Here is a 14,747-nt window from a genome sequence, read left to right on the forward strand (position 1 = left end):
AAGCATAGAGAGACGCTCTATTCATTCTCTTCCTTCCCTGCCTAGCTCTTCCCTTCCTCTGAATTCTGAATGGCGCAGCTGAATGAACCTGCTAGTGCTTTGGTTGCTAGCACAGCTCTACTCTATAGAGCCGCAGCAATGCTTTGCTATTTGCTCAGTTCTGTTTGGGGCACCATATAGTTGTGCTTGGCAAAGCTCTGCTTCTAAGCTCTACCCTAAGTCTGGTTTGCAGTCTTTTCAACATATACTCCCATACTTTGTTCTCTAGAATAAAGAGTAGTCTTAATTCTTCTATTCTCCTTTATATTTATTTACCCTCAATATTTATTTCACTGAGATTTTACCTTGTTCAACAATAATCAGTAGGTAACAGACTTATGTAATTTTTTTGCATTGTGTCCAATCCCCTTGGGGTGGACACACATGCGCCCAGGTATACACAGAGTATATTTGGGACCTTATGTTTAGAGTGAGAAAGGCTTTAGTAAGCTAGTTTTAAGAGTTGAATCATAAATTATTGAGTAATTGTTAAAATATATATACAGTTTTTATATCCTATGTTTGACAATCTATTCAGTCAGTTTAGTGAATTTGCCATCGAAGTATGCTTTTTGGTTATTTATTAAATTTTAAGTGAAATGATTACTAGGCAAACATCCTTGCTACTGATTGTGCCATGCAATTTGTGTTAGCTAGCCATTAGGTAGAGCTGTATCAATGTAAGAAAGATGGAATAGTGAACATCTTCTGTAGTCAAAGCTATTGAAGGCTGGAAATTTATCTAAAATGAAATTTTTATTATTTAATGTGCTCTAAATCTCTCCTAAAAACCGTATATCAAAAGTTTCTTATTTTTAAGGAAAAAGAACTGAGAAGACAGCAGGCTGTCCTTCTGAAGCACCAGGTCTGTATACACAAAGCACAACTGTGGAAAGTACTTTGTCATTTGCTTAACTGTTTGGGGGGTGGGAAACTTCAAAATACTTTCTTTAAAACTTCTTGTTAATTCCTGCTGCGGTTTTCCCTTTGTCTTACAGTTTAATGCCTTGCTTTGGTATTGGTGTCTTTGGGGGGTTAAAATTGGTTTTATGACTCTGTGATTTCTGTTTCATAATGTTGTGCCAACTCTTTCTACCAGGAGTTGGAGAGGCATAGACTAGATATGGTATGGGTATGTTTATTTTTGTACATCTAACACCGCATTGTGATTTGGTTGTGATATGGTTGTCATAGCAATGCATAAAGTGTAGCACTGGCTGCTGTCATATTACATACTGCTGCATGGCTTTACAGCACAGTGCATTGCATACATCTGCTTGTCTGTCTATGAGAAGTGTGATACGTCTCAAAGAGTTTTCATTGAATTGCATAAAACTCCTCTCTAAAAACGTGCATTACTGATGTCACAGGAAAAGTTGACTCATTACACATTCAGATACAGTTATGACCCATGTTCTCCCATCCTTGTAGATGCAAAACTGCCATTACGATCAATGGGAATTTTGAATTTGCTTGATGAGAGAATATGAAATGTATTCTGGTTTTATAGTCAAAATTTGGAAATACCCCTTTGGGGGACCAAATATATCAAAGCCAAAATATTGATTAAATAACAATGATATGCAATTTTTGCATTAAAATTAGTTACCAAATTAAGGTAGTGCTTACCTTACTTCTATAGTGGGCATTTTAGATTACTATTGTTTGCCCATGTACAGCTTTATGCCTTTAAATGGTGCATCAAGCATCAGACATCAGTAAATAGGAATATCACATTTCATTGGTATATGTGTATGAACCATGAAGAGTTTAACTTTTAATTGGTATAAACGCTTTTAAATTTTTTTCCTAATTTATTTGTGTACTATTGGATTTTAAAATAATTTTGTACTTGAAATTAACTTAATCCATTCTAAAACCACAATGTGAAAGTGATTATGGATTAATTTTTGCCTGATCTTAAATTTTAAGAACAATGTAACCTTGTAAAATTGGCTCTAGTATTTTGTGGTTTTTCTAATAGCAGATGTAAGGTAACTGACCTGTTCCAGCCAACCATTATGCTTTTTGTTCTGGCAGCTTTTGAAGGAGCATCACAGCTGACCATAAGTAAACCTTGTATGCTCTGTTTACACTGTCTCCATGCTCATTGCTTCACCTTTTTGCTGTTGATTGCTCTTGTATTTGCTTTCTAAACCTGAACTAAAACATGCACAGAATGGCCATTCTTGTCTTATATTTAGTATTTACCATGACTTGTCTATAAATGCTAAACATGCTATATTGAGTTTTTGTTGTTGTTGTTGTTTTTGTTGTTGTTGTTGTTTTTCCATTTGAAGACCCAACAGTTAACTGTGGTTGAGTTGTTCTCCTAATTTTATCTGGTCTTGCAGGAACGGGAGCGAAGGCGACAGCATATGATGCTCATGAAAGCTATGGAAGCGCGTAAGAAAGCAGAAGTAAGTGCGTTCCTGGAGGACTGTTACCTTATGATGGGAAGATTGCTTTTCCTGAAGCAGTAGCTATTGTAGTTTTTTTCAGAGTATAGGTTTGCCATGATTTTTATTGTGTTGATGACATTGATGAGCTAACTGTGGCTCCTTATTACTGTAACCAGGATGTCACAAAACTAACCTTATAGCATGTGTAGAGGCTCCAGGCACTTTCATTTAGATCCTAATCACACCATCCACACCTTTTGCCGTCACAACTAGACATGCTGTGTGTGTTCTGAGGATCGAGCCAGGTCCTCTGGGAGAGCAGCCACTACTCTCATCTGATGAACCATCTCTCCAGCCTTAACCAAATTTGTAATTCTTTTCTGTTATTTCTTTTTTTAAAAAAATTCTTTTCATGGAATATATTTCGATCATTTTTTTTCCTTTCCCAAACTCTTCCCAATTCATTGTTACCCGCCTAACTTAATGCTTGCTCACAGTGTCATCTGCTTACTCGTTTGCTCTCAAAAAATAGCTGAAATAAACAAAATGCCATTAAGACAAAAGGAAGATGCCAAAGAAATGAGATAAATCTCCCCTCTCTCCATACACACATCCACAAAAGGTCAGCATTTGTTTTGTATTGGCCAACTAACTGTTCCTGGGCATTGGGCCTGCCCTGAACTATAATTAATATACTCATTGTCACTCTGTCTGAGAAAACTGATTTTCCTTTTCCCAGCAGGTATCAATTGCAAATATAGCATCTTGGTCAGGTGTGGGACTTGTGTCTACTTAACCTTTCAGTGCTGGGATTTTGTGTGGTTAGAGCCTGTGCTGGCCCTGAGCATGCTGCCATAGACTCTGTGAGTTCATTTGTGCATCCAGTCCTGGTTATGTGTAGAAGACACTGTTTCCTTGGACTCATCCATCATCTGTGGCTCTTAAAATCTTTTTGCTACTTCTTCACATGATCCATGACCCTTGGTGACCCTTGGTTCTATGACAGCCTTCCACTTGGGACTCACTTCTCTGATGTTCTCATCCTCTACACATTGTCCAGTTGTCGGTCTCTTTGTTAATTGCACGAAGTTTCTCTAATGACCTGAGTGAGGCAGTGACCTGTGGGTATGGTGATAGGCCATTAGGAGTCATTTCACTGCTCTATGAGTTTCCTGGGATAATAGCAGTACGTTCTCCCCTAACCCCTTATCCTTCTAGTGTCAGGTTTGTGACAACTTCAGCAGGGTAAGGATTGGGTTCCCAGTCATGGACTGGCCCTTAAATCCATTTTTTTTAAATGATTGGTTATTCCCATAACATTTATGCCACTATTACCAGTGTATCCTGCAGGAAAGTAGCTGTCTCAGTATTTGTAGCTGTGTGATACTGATTATTTTACTCCTTTGGTAGTTGTACTGTGCTGAGTTCCTAGGGGTGAGGCTTCTGGTTGTGTACCAGCTCAACGTCTCTGTGCTCAATGGCATAAGTTAGTGTTTTCTTCTGCTGTAGGGCATTTTCTGAATCTAATGAGATGATCATGTGGGTTTTTGTCTTTCAGTCTGTTTATGTATTAGATATAGAACTATCCCTGCATCTCTGGGATAAAGCCAATTTGATCATGGTAAATAATCTTTTTGATATGTTCCTGAATTCAGTTTCCAAGTATTTTCTTGAAAATTTTTAAATATTCATAAGGGATATTTTTCTGTAATTTTCTCTTTTTTTGTAGGATCCTTATGTGGTTTTGGTATGAATTATGAGTAGCTTCATAAAAAAGTATTTGTATATGTTCTTTCAGTTTCTATTTTGTGGAATGATTTGAGGCATAATGACTTCAGTTTTTTGAAGCTGTGGTAGAATTCTGTGCTCAATCCATCTTGTCCTGGCTTCTTATTTGTTAGGAAGGTTTTAACTACGGCTTCTATTTTACTAAGGTGCTTGGGTCAATTTACATTATTTATTTCATCTTGATTTAATTTTGATAGGTTGTACATATCAAGAAATTCATCTACTTTAGGCTTTCTAGTTGGGTGAAATACAGATTTTTAAAGTATGTTCTTATGATTTTCAGAATTTCCTCAGTGAATTATAATTTCTCCCTTTTCATCTCAAATTTTATCAATTTGTGTATCTTTGGATTAATTTAGATAATGGTTTGTCAACTTTGTTGATTTGCTCAAAGAACTATTCTTTGTATTGTTTTTGTTATTGTTTGTTTCTGTTTCATTGACTTCTTTCCTAAGTTTGACAATTTCTTGCTATTTACTCATTTTGGCTTTTATTTTTTGTTTTCTTTAAGTATTTCATTAAGTTACTTACTAAAATGAGATTTTTTCCATTTTTACTTCTTAGAGATACACCTTCATTGTATCCCATAGCTTGGATATGTTGTGTTTTAATTTTCATTAAATTCAAAAGGTTTTGAATTTCCTTCTTAATTTCTGCTTTGACCAATTTTTCATTAATGAGTTACTCAGTTTCCGTACTTTTTCTGTTGTTTGATATCCACCTTTAACCATGGTGCTCACATAACGTTGCAGGGCCTTCTGTCCAAGAAAGTGGCACAGACAGCACTTGCGAGGCAGAGGCAGGCGGATCTCTGTGAGTTCGAGACCAGCCTGGTCTACAAGAGCTAGTTCCAGGACAGGCTCCAAAACCACAGAGAAACCCTGTCTCGAAAAACCAAAAAAAAAAAAAAGAAGAAGAAGAAGAAAGTGGCACAGATAGTGTTTATGGTTCATTGTGTACAGTACACTGATCTTACTTTCAAAAAGAATCTCAACTTACTATTGGGTTTCTGCTTTAGAAATCTCCTTTCTATGTTTTTTCTTTACGTAAATAAATGGTTAATTTAGTATTGTACTATAGAGTATCTGAAATTGTATTAACATTTTTTAGCATCTTCTAAATAAGAACCAATTCTAAATTTTCACCCCAGTTCTGTTTAAGATAATCTCTGAGTTTACATTTATTTGCAACCTTCAAGTAAAATTTTAAGTGGCTTCTCAAGAGTTTAGTGAAATTTGTGATGGAAGCCTTATAATTAGAATGATAAAAAGAAACTGAAGACTAGAGACATCAAATTATCCTTGTCTATAGAAGGAAACATAAGGGAATTGCTTAAAAGATATGTTTAATTACCGACTCAGATGTTTTTCCATTGTTACTTTTAAGGCTTTTGAAGAACTAACCATTTAGCAAATTAATCACATGCTCAAGTTATTGTAGGTGTTATGTCACACTATATGCGTTAGAATTACATGATAAGAGTAAAAAATAATAGCAGTGTTTAGGCTAAAAAATTGTTAGAAAAAAAAGCTGGATGGTAGTGGCTGGGATTCAGAAAAATCGTAAAGGCTTTCTTGAGCTACCTACCAGGTATCTTATCCTCCTGAGGATGCAGTTATGTTAAGGAACAGGTGCACAGCTTGGGAGTCCAATTTCAATTCCCAGCACCCCACATGACAGCTCACAATTTTTTGTAACTCTTAATTCCACAGGGTCTGACATCCTTACACAGACAAATATGAACATAAAATTTAAAAAAATGAATAATATAGTAAAAATATTCAAATGTCAAAATACTTAAAAACAAAGTCCTTGTTTCTAGGCAATTCTCAGCTTATTCCTAGGCTTCTTAGAGATGATTTTCTTCATTGAAATAATAATAATTTGATCACTTTGGGAACATCATTAGAGTGTTTTCGGTTGTCAGGATTAAGATTTCTTGTGCATGATTTTCTCTTTCAGGAGAAAGAACGATTGAAACAAGAGAAACGCGATGAGAAAAGGTTGAATAAGGAGCGCAAACTAGAGCAGCGGAGACTGGAATTAGAAATGGCAAAGGAACTAAAGAAGCCTAATGAAGACATGTGCTTAGCAGACCAAAAGGTGATTATGATGCGTGAGCCATTTCACTTGCAAATCCCATTTCTCCAGTTTTCTTGTCAGTTTCCTTTTCCAGAAGTAGCACGAGTTTCCAGGCATGGTCAGCTCTGCCTGGATTGTCAGCTGTCCTTTTGCTGGTCATTGCATCACTGCAGGCCTTTCAGTCCTCCTCGATGGACCCCAGAAATCACAAGGACAAGGCAGAGAAGCAGATGTGTCTCTGTGGCTCTCTTGTTCTATCCAGTAACTGAGCACAGAAAAGCTTGACATCTCTTTACCCCCACAGACACTTAGATTTATAAGAGTTCCTCCAGTTGGTCAGCTACTTTATTGAATGTGTCCACTGCATGCTGAGTGCCTATACGAATTCCTTGAAGGACATGTTTTGGTCTAGTCTTCAGTAAAGTCCCATAGCACTGGTATTTATTTGTCTCAATTTGTTGATGAAAAACCTGAGACAAAGAGGAACCTTGCCCTTGATCACACTGTTTGCTGTTAGAGGCCATGCTCCTTATCATCTTGACATCCAAGAAGGTGTGCCCAGCCATGGAACCGGAAGCTCGGGTTTTCTCTTCCAGTCTCACAGGCAAATGCAGTGTTGCTAGTGTACATGACAGTAGTTATTTGGAAATATCAGAGTAACCTTGGAAACAAGATGCTGTGCTATATTTTGGTGGAGAAATAAGCTTAATTTTGAATATAGCTAAGAAAATGGTGCTTATAGAAAATGATATCAATAATGCTTAAAATTTCTCTGACCACCCTGTAATCTGTCACTGTGCCTGGTCTATAACAGCTTCTGCCGTACCCACCTGTTAGGTATTATTACCCTGGTTTGTATGATCCCCTCCAGTAGTGTGATTAACACAATTATTTCATACCTAGTAGGGCTTGCATTAAATTAACATTCAATTTATTTTACTTAGCATAACTGCTTTAAGATAAAAATCAATATATACTTGTCAGTTTTTTTGTTTGGATGTTTATATTTTCCTAAGCAGAATGGGAAAAAGAAAGGCAAAATGAACTGGCTTTCAAGTAGAGCATTGGCTATTACTCATAATTCAGTGTTTGCAAACAATATTAAAAGAAATTCTTCAGTGAGTTACCTGAGTAAGTGCAGAGCAAAGGGCCGATTCAGATAATATTTATAAGTTACTTTTTTCATATAAAATTTAAGTTACATACATGGGCAAAATATGCCTAATTTAGATTACCTATTGAGTGAATTTTTAATGTCTATAATAAACTTAATGTAGCTTAATTATTAGAGTGCTGCCATGTGTGTGTGTACAGAAGTGGCAAAGAGATTTCTCTCTAATTTTAACACTAAAGCTCATATTGATGCTTTACTAAACACAGGGACCTACAGCCCTAGAGTTGGATTGTAACTAGACTCTTGAGTTCTGGTAATGTGGACCCAATTACTTACTGCAGCCGTTAGCTGCTGATGGGCTCACTGTTTCCAACCAGAGTGTCCATGGTGCAAACTCATAGCAGTTCTGAGCCACCATTAAACACGAAGAGCTCAGCAAATAATTACGTAGTGGTACGGTACGTTTGAAATGCTTATTATTTTGATTTGCTTGGTTTGTTGCTTGGTTTTGGTCGTGTGATTGGTTTGGTGTGGCTCATGCTGTTATATAACCTTATTTTATCAACATAAGAAATTTTCAGTTCTTCTTTCTGCTGTCAAATTTGAATTCATATCTAGCTCAACCCAGATTTGCAGGTGATTGCTTGCGTTCAAAACCATTTACATATTAGTGCCTTGGGAGCTACAGTAATGCTCACAGGAACTCTATCCTCTTATACAGGATAAAGAAATACAGCTTAAGTTTCTTCGGATGATAGAAAAGCCATGCTTTGCTGGGTGATGGTGGCACACGCCTTTAATCCCAACACTCAGGAGGCAGAGGCAGGCGGATCTCTGTGAGTTCGAGACCAGCCTGGTCTACAAGAGCTAGTTCCAGGACAGGCTCCAAAGCCACAGAGAAACCCTGTCTTGAAAAACAAAACAAAAAAAAGCCATGCTTTGGAGAACTGGAGAGATGACTCAATCGGTGAAGGGCCTGCCCCACAAGCACCAGCACCTGTGTGTGCATGCCCAACAGCCACATAGATACTGGGCACAGGCAGGGCCAGGTGTCGTCAACGCAGAACAGAGTGGCGAGAAATTCCCTGGCCAACCTGGCCAGCCAAATTAATGAGCCCCGAGGTGTTTAGTTGGAGATTCTGCTTTTAAAAATAAAGTACTTAATAGGTATGGGAGGAATGGCTAGTATCTTTGCTAGATGAGTAAAGTATTTGCCATCAAACCTGACAACTTGAATTTGATATTCTCCAGAACCCATATGACAGGAGAAAGCCTACTCCTGCTGGTTGTTTCCTGACCTCCACAGGCATTCCTGTTGCACGCCCGTCCATACCCTCCTGCGTGCATACAACACAAACACATAGATAGAGAAGTAGAGAGAGAGAGAGATGTTCAATCAGCAATTGAGGGGGGAATCAGTGTCAACATATCTGTACGTAACCTTGTATGTACAAACAAAATCTAGACTTAATTTTTTTAAAAGCTGTGTTAATTTTTCTTGTTTTGTTTGCAGCCCTTGCCAGAGTGGCCTCGCATCCCAGGACTTGTCCTCTCTGGAACCACATTTTCAGACTGTCTCATGGTGGTGCAGTTCTTACGAAACTTTGGTAAAGTTTTGGGCTTTGATGTGAATATTGATGTTCCAAACCTCAGTGTTCTTCAAGAGGGATTGCTAAATGTAGGGGACAGCATGGGTGAAGTCCAAGACTTGCTTGTGAGACTCCTCTCAGCTGCTGTGTGTGATCCAGGTCTAATTACAGGATACAAGGTAAAAACACCCGAATCTAACCCATTGCTTTAAGTCTGTACTCTCCTTGTATTGCTGGTTAACTTTTCCATGATAGCAGAAGATTGTATAGATGTTCTTAATTTCATTGTTCACGTTTATCTTTTGGAGTTAAATGTAGATTTATATTAGGTTACAGTTGGGGCAAATGTAGAAGAATCTTGGTAGATGGAGGAATGCAGACCAGCCTCCTGGTTACTCTTTATTGCTCTAGTTGTAAGCATTTATGGAAATATGCCAGTGGTATCTGTCAAAAGCAGAATTCATAATTGCTAAAGGATTTAGAACTTGCATGCTGATTCTGAAGTTCTCCTTTGTCAATTGTTGTAAACAGCAGGCTATTGAATGCCATATAGGTCACAGTGTTGACTCTGTGTTGGTCAGTAAGTACTCCATTCGTGCACATCTGTCTGTCTTATCAGATACACATTCAAGGTATCTTTTCTCTAAACAATACTGTAGAGTGCTTCCAGGGGCAATGGTGTTTTTCTCGATGTGCCTATCACTGACTTGACGCAATAAAGGTAGAAAATAATCACAGTGATTTTGATCATCAGTACTTTGCCATTCGTTCCAAAATGTCTTTACAGAGAATACTTGATGACTACTTAAATCTGTCTCCTATCAATATTCAGATTCTTCTCCTTCCCTCAGTCCAGGAAGGGTTTAATAAGGGGACAGAATACAATAGACATGTGAATATTTGTCTATCATGTTGTTTTATCTCCATTCCAGTTCTGTGATAAAGTCCTTATTAGTAATATCTAGAGCATATAAGCCAATATTTTATTGCTATTTTTGAATGAATGAAGATGATAAACATTGATAAAAATGACAAACTTTCTAGGCCAAAACCGCTCTTGGAGAGCACTTGCTGAATGTGGGTGTGAATCGAGACAATGTGTCGGAGGTTTTGCAGATTTTCATGGAAGCCCACTGTGGACAGACGGAGCTGACGGAGAGCCTCAAGACTAAAGCTTTCCAGGCTCACACCCCAGCACAGAAAGCCTCCGTCCTCGCCTTCCTCATTAATGAACTGGCGTGCAGCAAGAGTGTGGTGAGGTAAGCCAGGCGTTTCCTGTTTCGAATGTGTCTAGTCATGGGGGACGCAAACTGCTTCTAGAAAATTTGGAAGTTATTGACTAGCACCAAGAAGAAAATCAAAATCGTAAATCACCATTAGAAGATAGCCAGCAATACTATCTCAGTTAGTTTCTATGTGTTCTGTGTTCTATGTGAACATAATGATCTTTCTGCATATATGTAATCTGTATTCTTTGTTACATGTATTGTTTAATCATTTTGCTAATTCTTCATGTATTGGATATCTTTATTATTTGCTACAGTGCTAGAATCCAGAACCATTCTAGGAATCCAGAACTTTTTTCCTTGACGTCTTTGAGGACCTGATTTTCCTTAAATTCATAAAGTGATCCCGTTGCTTATTTCTTTGTGTCCTAGTCTAACCTTAGATTTCCAGTTTGCCAGTGAAGTAGTTTATACTTTATAAGATTTCAAGTCCATCTGGCACTCTGTTACTATGCACAAAGGTGTTAGCTAGTGTTCGAGCATGTCAGGTTCACTGTTCATCCTTTGCTTATTCTTAATTTGTCTAAAAATTTGCTTGTCTTACTTTTAGTCTTTTCCTTTTTAGGAAAAAGGATTTGTGAATTTATTTTTATCATTGGTAGACAAATTAAACCTTCTGTACCTGTCTTAGCTATGATATATTAATGTGACTGTTATCATTTATTTTGTGTCCTTTTCAAATATCTCCAAGAGTGTATTAATATTTTGTTTATGAAATTATTTCATTATGCATAAGCATGATGACAAATAGTAATGCTGAGTTGCTCTTTAAAAAAAATATATATATATACGCATATAAATTCATTGTACAGAGAACATTGGTATTTTCTGTTTTGGAAGAATAAAGGCACAACCATTCTATTACCACCAGCGAATACCATAACATCCATATCTTCCATGTTGACATGTAGACATACACAGAGATATTATCTGTACATAAATAAGTATATATACTTACGTAAATGCACATCTATGTCCTAATTTCCAGTTGAATGTGGAAATGGTCATTTCCTAAATATATACCAAACCCATCAAAATGCTATTTTTATAAGGAATTGTGAGAGTGTATTACAGCCCTGTTACCAAAGTAACTTTCCTAATAGTAACATTGTATCTAATGAAGAAATGATTGTTTTTTAAAGTCAGTGATGTTGTATAAACCCATGTAGATATGAAATGTGATCGTTTATATCATTTTACCTATGAAAATGTATGATGTTGCATGCTAAATGGACACATTGTGGATTGTATCTTTTAATATATCTTTGTTTTGGCAGTGAGATTGACAAGAACATTGAGTATATGTCAAACTTGAGGAGAGATAAATGGGTAGTGGAAGGCAAACTCCGCAAGTAAGTTCTATTTTATTAATTTAGTGCGCTGTCTTCCTTTATTTAGTTCAAGTCTCCAGGAAGGCATGTGGGCTGGAAGGATGGAGTTTGAACTTTACTTTTTGTACGAGAAAGATACTATTTCATATGGAGTCTGAAATAAGTGATGGAATCTAAAAGCAGACAAGGAAAATAGATTCATTGAACTCATGTTTCAAACTTAAGAGAGACATTTTTCTTTTTTCTTTCAGCAAAGTCAAGCAACCATGTTTTCGTTGTTGCAGCTAATGGATTGCGTTTGTCTTAGTTGATATCTGGGACTATCCTTTCTCTTAATGATTCTTTTTTAATTAAAGTTTGCTTCTACAAAATATAATAAAAATTATTCAATATTAAAATTTAATTATCTTCCTTCCAGGAAATAAATTCATCTGCTGTGTTAAAAGGGTATATGACCCACACATGTAATCTCAGCATTCGGCATGCTGAGGCAGGAAGATCTAGGGTTTAAGACCACAGAGTTACATAGTGAAACACTTTCCCCAAATTAAAATAAATAAATAGACTAGAAGAACATTTTCTGGTCCAGAGAAATGGCTCAGTGCTTGGGAGTGCTTATTGTACTTGCAGAGGACCTGGGTTCATTTATAGATCCCACTTTCAAGAGACTTGATGCCCTCTTCTGAACTCTGTGGCACCAGGCACTCACATGGTGTGCATACATACATGGTAACACATAAAATAAATTAAAAATGTTAAGAGATTAGTTTCTTTGCAGTAATTTGAATTGAAATGTAGTCAGGCACATAGTACAGAAATCCGGAAGTACCATTCGAATATTGTCAGAATCATTCATCTCAGCTTTCATGGGCGGTTTTTGTCAAGTATGGAAACATATGTCTTAAATTTCCCTAGTTGGATTTTTACTGCCATTGATATATATTGTTTATTACATGAGCTCAAGACTCACATTATGATCTGGATGCGGTGGTTCACACCTGGAATCCCAGCACATAGGAGGCAAAGGCAGGAGGATAACAAATTTCTAAGGCCACCTGAGCTACAAAATGAGACCTAGATTCATGTGCCAAGTACTGAATGAGAAAATGTTTGCCTAGGAAACACTGTATTGAATCCTCAGCACTGACAGAAAGAGGGGAAAAAGAAAGTTTGGCATTGTGCTCATAAAAATTACAACTTTAGTGGTGACAACAGTAGATTTTGATTCTGTGTCTTTCTTTTAATGTTTAAAGGCTCAGGATAATTCATGCTAAGAAAACAGGCAAAAGAGACACTGCAGGAGGCATTGATCTCGGAGAAGAGCAGCATCCCCTGGGCACCCCCACTCCAGGACGCAAGCGGAGAAGGAAGGGAGGAGACAGTGATTATGATGATGATGATGATGATGACAGTGATGATCAAGCAGACGAGGATGATGAAGACGAAGAAGATAAAGATGACAAAAAAGGAAAAAAGACTGATATTTGTGAAGATGAGGTAATCCAGTCAGGTTCATGTTTAAGATTTAGCAAGAGCTATGCAACCTGCCAAAAACCAACACAACATTTAAAGCCATTGAATTCAGCTTGGGGCATTTACTTGTCCCAGTTTCTTCATCTGAAAATTATTTCCTCCTCCTCCTCCCGTCTCTTCCTCTTCCCCTGCCAGGCTTGCCTGTGCTGTGCTCCCAGCCTGAAGAGTGTTGTATTTGTCTCTTGATGTGTTTTGTGATAATTAAGGAAGCACTTAATTATGGTTCCATGGTTGCACATGGAAAGAAACTTGGAAGTTAGATTTGCTTTGTGTGTGCAGATGCTTTACTCAACAGGTGTGTCACAATGGTCCCCTAAGCTCATATCACCTGCTGACATTGTTGCCATCTTGCTTTGTTTCAGTGTTCTCTGTGATGTTCAAGTAATAAAAGCACTAATATTGTATTGCTCTGAATGTATATATCCCTGTTGTTAGTTGAAACATGACCATCATCATCTTAGGAATTGTCTCTAGAGTGCTGTCGATTCAGATCCTCAGATATTCTCTCTGGTGCCACTGACACATTGCGTTACACTTGCTTACCGCTCCTGCCTCAAAGGTTTGGTCAGGTTTAGTGCAAACTCTAGCTTTCACAGCTTTAACCGAAGATGAATGCAGCACTGAGCACCCTCACCACTGTCAGTGAAGAAGTTTTGTTGTTTCTTTTTTTTTTAAGATAGAATGTTAATTGGCATAATGGGAAGATATTTGCAATGTAGATCACATGCCTGTGAAGGACATTAGGCATTTGGAGGAACAAACTCTCACAAGTACTTTCTGCAGCCATTCACTGAGAACTACATCTCAGGGTGGATGTTCGCATGGGGAATGCAGAGAACAGTGTCTGGCAGCTGCTGCGATGCTGCGTTTCTTCATTGTTTGGGCATTATTTTTTATGAAATGCAGTGGGTTGTTTTTCCACCTGTCCTTTCCTTTGCTATGCAGGGATTTTTTTTTTTTTATCTGACGTGGTCCCACTGTTGAACTTTCTTTTGGTGTCAGAGCCCTGCAAAGATGACATTGAGATTTGTTGCAGGAAGAAACTGTTCCATAGTGCCGGACCTCCTCCAGACTTTTATGTTACCATTACTGGCTTCAAACTCTAGCCCAAGAGGCCAGGGCCTCTTGCTGAGACTTCTGACTAGCGTGGGGTTGCACGTGCCTGGCCCTGTGCCCTGATATAATGTACTTAAACATTCATTTTGTCGCAGATATGTAAGAAGTATCTAATTTGAGAATCACAGACCCATTTATCAGTAATCTGTTTCATTTGGAAAGTGGAGCCGTTTCCATAACAGGAGCTAAGCCTTTCCAGGCTTGGTGGCTTTTTTAGATATTTAATATTATAAATTGGTTTAAATGTTGGCACAAATTTCTAGCCCTGCTTTGGGATTTCAGTGTGTTCTGCTGAGTGATGTCACTAAAGTGGGTTGATGGGTAGAAATTGTTTGTTTCACCTTGCTTCTGGTGGGGAAAGGGAAGACAGTCTGCTCATATAGGCCATGCAAACCCTGACTTCCCTTGGTTCATGACCCTTCTGGTCTCAGCTTTGTATGTGTGCAAAGCTTGAAAGATTAAAAAAC

General features: G+C 37.7%; 1 protein-coding gene across 23 annotated transcripts in view; it reads left to right on the forward strand.

Annotated features, from left to right (window-relative positions):
- Window positions 1-14,747, forward strand: part of Baz2b (bromodomain adjacent to zinc finger domain 2B) — a 208,788-nt gene that overhangs the window by 174,010 nt on the left and 20,031 nt on the right. For 11 of the 23 annotated variants that reach the window (XM_075985075.1, XM_075985085.1, XM_075985082.1 and 8 more), the window contains 8 exons: window positions 860-904; window positions 1,139-1,171; window positions 2,394-2,459; window positions 6,192-6,332; window positions 8,939-9,193; window positions 10,059-10,273; window positions 11,578-11,652; window positions 12,885-13,128. In XM_075985075.1, coding sequence (XP_075841190.1) covers window positions 860-904; window positions 1,139-1,171; window positions 2,394-2,459; window positions 6,192-6,332; window positions 8,939-9,193; window positions 10,059-10,273; window positions 11,578-11,652; window positions 12,885-13,128 — 1,074 coding nt within the window. The remainder of the gene's footprint in view (window positions 1-859; window positions 905-1,138; window positions 1,172-2,393; window positions 2,460-6,191; window positions 6,333-8,938; window positions 9,194-10,058; window positions 10,274-11,577; window positions 11,653-12,884; window positions 13,129-14,747) is intronic. The other 12 variants (XM_075985078.1, XM_075985086.1, XM_075985083.1 and 9 more) reach the window with 2 other exon arrangements.

The sequence above is a fragment of the Microtus pennsylvanicus genome, chromosome 9, assembly GCF_037038515.1.
Source record: "Microtus pennsylvanicus isolate mMicPen1 chromosome 9, mMicPen1.hap1, whole genome shotgun sequence".
Taxonomy (NCBI): domain Eukaryota; kingdom Metazoa; phylum Chordata; class Mammalia; order Rodentia; family Cricetidae; genus Microtus; species Microtus pennsylvanicus.